Below are 3,610 nucleotides of genomic sequence, written 5' to 3'. Positions count from 1 at the left end.
TAATCAATAATTTCTCTTCAATATTGCTCACTTGAGATGTATACAATTAGACTACAAAATATACACATTAATACATTCTGCTGAACAGAACTTACAAGCTCAAACCAAGCCTGTTTGATTCTTATGGGCACAATATCATATTCACCTTGCAACCATTTTGGTCAACATTTGTGGGCCTAGAATTGCTCTTCCATAAGCAGCAGGTAGTGATAAGAGCTTCTTAGCTTTTCCTACATAAGCCCTTTTGGTGAAGTTATTGTAGTCATTAGCTTCAATAGAATCTAATATCTGCCTATACAACAAAAGAGATGCCCACACTGGCCACCTGCTAGCTGAGCTGAGCTCTGAAACTCCCTTCTCCGCCTCATCAAAAAACATCCTTGCTCTCCTTATTTGGCCCTTCATGAAATTTCGCCACTTGTCGGTAACTCTCCCACTGAAAATGTCTTCATCTGATAGGCCAGCTTTTGCCAATTCATCTTGTGGAAGATATACCCTTCCTCTTCTAGCACTATAATGTTCAACAAGAAGAAGTAATTAGATGAAGCATAATCTTGATGAAATGTTTTTCATACAAGTCATAGTTTTACAAGGCTACTATAACAATCTCATGAGAAGTTTAATATAATTTCCTCCTGATTCTGTCTCAAATTATATAGGCAATTGAAATTCAATGCTATCCTAAGTCAAGTTTAATATAATTTCCATCAGTTTTTTAGTTCTTTTTTTGGAATTGGGTTTAAGTGTGAAGTTTAAGAGTCAAATTTATATATATTACAAGGTGTACTTGTAACTTTGCTAAAATGGCACTGTTGTTGTATTTAAGGAAACTTACTCTTCTCCAACGTCTCTGAGAATGTTGGTGAGTTGATTTGCAATGCCAAGTGCCAATGCAGCATTGTAGACACTCTCTGCGGAAGCCTTTGATTCTGGTGCTATCCCCATTACTGGAACACTCATAAGGCCCACAGTCCCGGCAACATAGTAGCAGTAAAGGTAGAGTTCATCAAAGTTATTGTATCTTGACTTTCTCAGGTCCAACCTCATCCCTTCGATCATGTCCTTGAAAGGCTATTCACAGACAGTTCAATGTAAAATAGGATCAGTTTAGCACATAAAAAATGTGAACCCTCTATTGTCGCTAAATAATTTTTATATAGTTGAATATTAAGTACACTAATTTCACTGTCTCATAGTTCAAACACTGGTCTTGTTGGGCAACACAGTCATTACAACATCTGAATTCCTCGGGTAGACCTAGCTGTACCCGAAAAACGAAGTTAAAAGGTGAGGATTACTCTACCCTTAATAAGGACTTATTTGACCTTATCTATAATTAATCTGGAACCTCTCCACACAAACCCCTCACACGCTTGGACGTATGAAGTGTGAAGTTTGCAGGATTGGATATCTCTGGTTGACCCATTTATATGTGGACCAATAAACAGATATATGATAGACTCTAATACAATATTAGTATATTACGATTCGAGTTTGGGTTAGCTCTACCCAAAAGCAAGCTTAGAGGTACGGATTGATGTAAATGTCTTGTCTCTAGTCAATTTAAGACTTCTCCGTATGAATTCCATTCAAGGTTTTTTATCTCAAGAGCTCATGTTTTAAGACAATGTCCTCACATGTGTGTGGCTTTGAGCACCATCACCTTATTATATCAAACAAGGAATGCTAGAAGGTTTAGTTTCAGACTCCAGTTAAGAGCATGAGGTTTACCTGTATATCAACGGGGTACTTTGTAACTGTATCTGAAAGGGCAGCATCATACATGTCATAAGGACGGCCTTCAAAAACATCACTTAATCTTTGCTCCCACCTGTCCAAGGCCTTGGGGGTGATGTGTGGAGAGTTAGGGCCATCCACCAACTCATCTGTTCTTCTGCACCACACTGCAATGCACAAAGAGTAATCAGTTTCAAAAACAAAATAAGAAAAAAACACCACAACCCTCATTAGAGGAGCTGTTATGGAAGGCCATTTGAGGGTCATATATTAATACTAATTGCACATACCATAAATGGCCCAGATGGCTTTTCTGCGCTCTTCTGTCATCAATTGTGTCCCTGAGATTCACAATTGAAGGAACCAATCAAATTAACAACAACATATGCTAAGAAACCAATAAAGGATAGTCTCCAAAAAAGTCAATTATTAAACAACTGAAGTAACATTTTGCAACAAAATGAACACATTATTTAGGCATGATGCAATGAGCAAAGGTGAGTAAAAAGAGATCCCTCTATTATCTTAATTAAATATTCCTCTAGAACCAACCAAAAAGGAAGAGAACTGAAAAGTGTGAAGGTATTAGTTTAAAGCAATTAACTAATATGGAACTGATATAATAATGAACTTAAAAATGCACTTAAAATCATTGGAAGTTGGAACAAGAGACAGTGAAAAGAGAAGAGAAAAAGAGTGTGTACCCAGATAAAATGTCTTGGCATACTCAGCACAAACTTCACCACACCTATCATAAGCACCACTCAACAGATCCTTATTGGTGAAATCATCTTCAATGGGCTTATCCAAATTCAATTTTCTCTTTGTATCTCTTTTCTGCTCCTTGACCAGTGCTGCTTGCTTCAGCACCACTTCATAGACCCTCTCCTCTGAGGATCTTGAAGGCTCTGCAACTGCACTGGAGAAGCTTGCAAAGCTGATGCCACTGCACAGTCTATACCTCCTCTGGCTTCTGCTTCCTCTGCCTCCAAGGCCTAGCAAGGAGATGGAGTTCCCTTTGGTTCCACAATTCACCCAAAGAAGAACACCAGACATCTCAGGCACAGAACACCTTCCTCCTTGCTTCTGGGGAAGCTTTGATTTTGAATGGCTCAAAAAGTGGAGAGTGCAGACCACTAAGGAAGAAAGAAAAGTGAGAAATTGAGTTGAGAAAAACTGATGCTTTTTGAGAGGCAACTAATTACTAGTCTTAAGGCTTTCTCAGTGTGAGGTGAGGATATAGAGAGGAATGTGATTGGAAGGGTTATCACACATGTAAAAGGCTCATATCTACTTGAGGAATATGCTCAGCTGTAACCTTAGCTAACACATTAAATGTATGGACAGTGTGGTCTAGCAATCCTGAACTTGACACAAGTTGCTTGTCTTTATTGCAACTCTCTTTTTCTCTCTCTCTTACTTTTCTGAGGGGTGTGTGCTTGTGGTCCAATCTTTTGGTTTGTTTGTAATGTGTACACTAGCATTTGGTTGAATGTGTTTGAGAATGACTTGTTAACTGATCACTACTTGCAGTCAATGTAGAGTTGTAAAGTTTGATATGTGTACTTGCCATCTCCACACATCTAAATTTATGTGTAGAGTTACTATGTATGTAAATATGGACAGTTAAATGTTGATTCGATTTATGTACTGTGGAATCATCAAGGTTAAATTATAGTTTGATGTCTTTTGTACTAGCTTATTTGATAACCACTTATATAAATGTTTGGAAAAGCTTGTTTATTTAGTTTATAGTCTACTTGTAAGCTATTTTAAGTTTTTTTCATAAGGTGTTCAAATTAATTTATGAATAGAAGTTTAAACTTGATTATAACATATTTTCAGTTTATTTCAAATTAACGTATGGATAAAT

At 37.2% G+C, this 3,610-nt stretch overlaps 1 protein-coding gene across 1 annotated transcript; it reads right to left on the bottom strand.

Moving 5' to 3' along the window:
• Positions 1–3,053, bottom strand: LOC130724013 (phytoene synthase 2, chloroplastic-like). The gene is made up of 5 exons (XM_057575171.1): positions 2,442–3,053; positions 2,028–2,078; positions 1,732–1,904; positions 836–1,071; positions 1–511 (listed from the first exon to the last, which is right to left on the bottom strand). The coding sequence occupies exons 1-5, from the start codon at positions 2,791–2,793 to the stop codon at positions 142–144; spliced, it is 1,182 nt and encodes a 393-aa protein (XP_057431154.1). The 5' UTR covers positions 2,794–3,053; the 3' UTR covers positions 1–141.
• Between the last annotated feature and the right edge of the window lie 557 nt (positions 3,054–3,610).

Source organism: Lotus japonicus, chromosome 6, assembly GCF_012489685.1.
Source record: "Lotus japonicus ecotype B-129 chromosome 6, LjGifu_v1.2".
NCBI lineage: Eukaryota > Viridiplantae > Streptophyta > Magnoliopsida > Fabales > Fabaceae > Lotus > Lotus japonicus.
The sequence above is the reverse complement of the archived record's forward strand: the minus strand, read 5'-3'. Positions and strand labels throughout refer to the sequence as shown.

What these genes read in the sequence shown, in the direction of transcription:
- LOC130724013 (XM_057575171.1), bottom strand. Translation starts at nt 2,793, where the DNA reads ATGTCTGGTGTTCTTCTTTGGGTGAATTGTGGAACCAAAGGGAACTCC. An exon ending in AGTACCCCGTTGATATACAG is followed by an intron (nt 1,072 to 1,731) that starts GTAAACCTCATG and finishes GTCTGTGAATAG; the next exon opens with CCTTTCAAGGACATGATCGA. An exon ending in CTCAGAGACGTTGGAGAAGA is followed by an intron (nt 512 to 835) that starts GTAAGTTTCCTT and finishes TGAACATTATAG; the next exon opens with TGCTAGAAGAGGAAGGGTAT.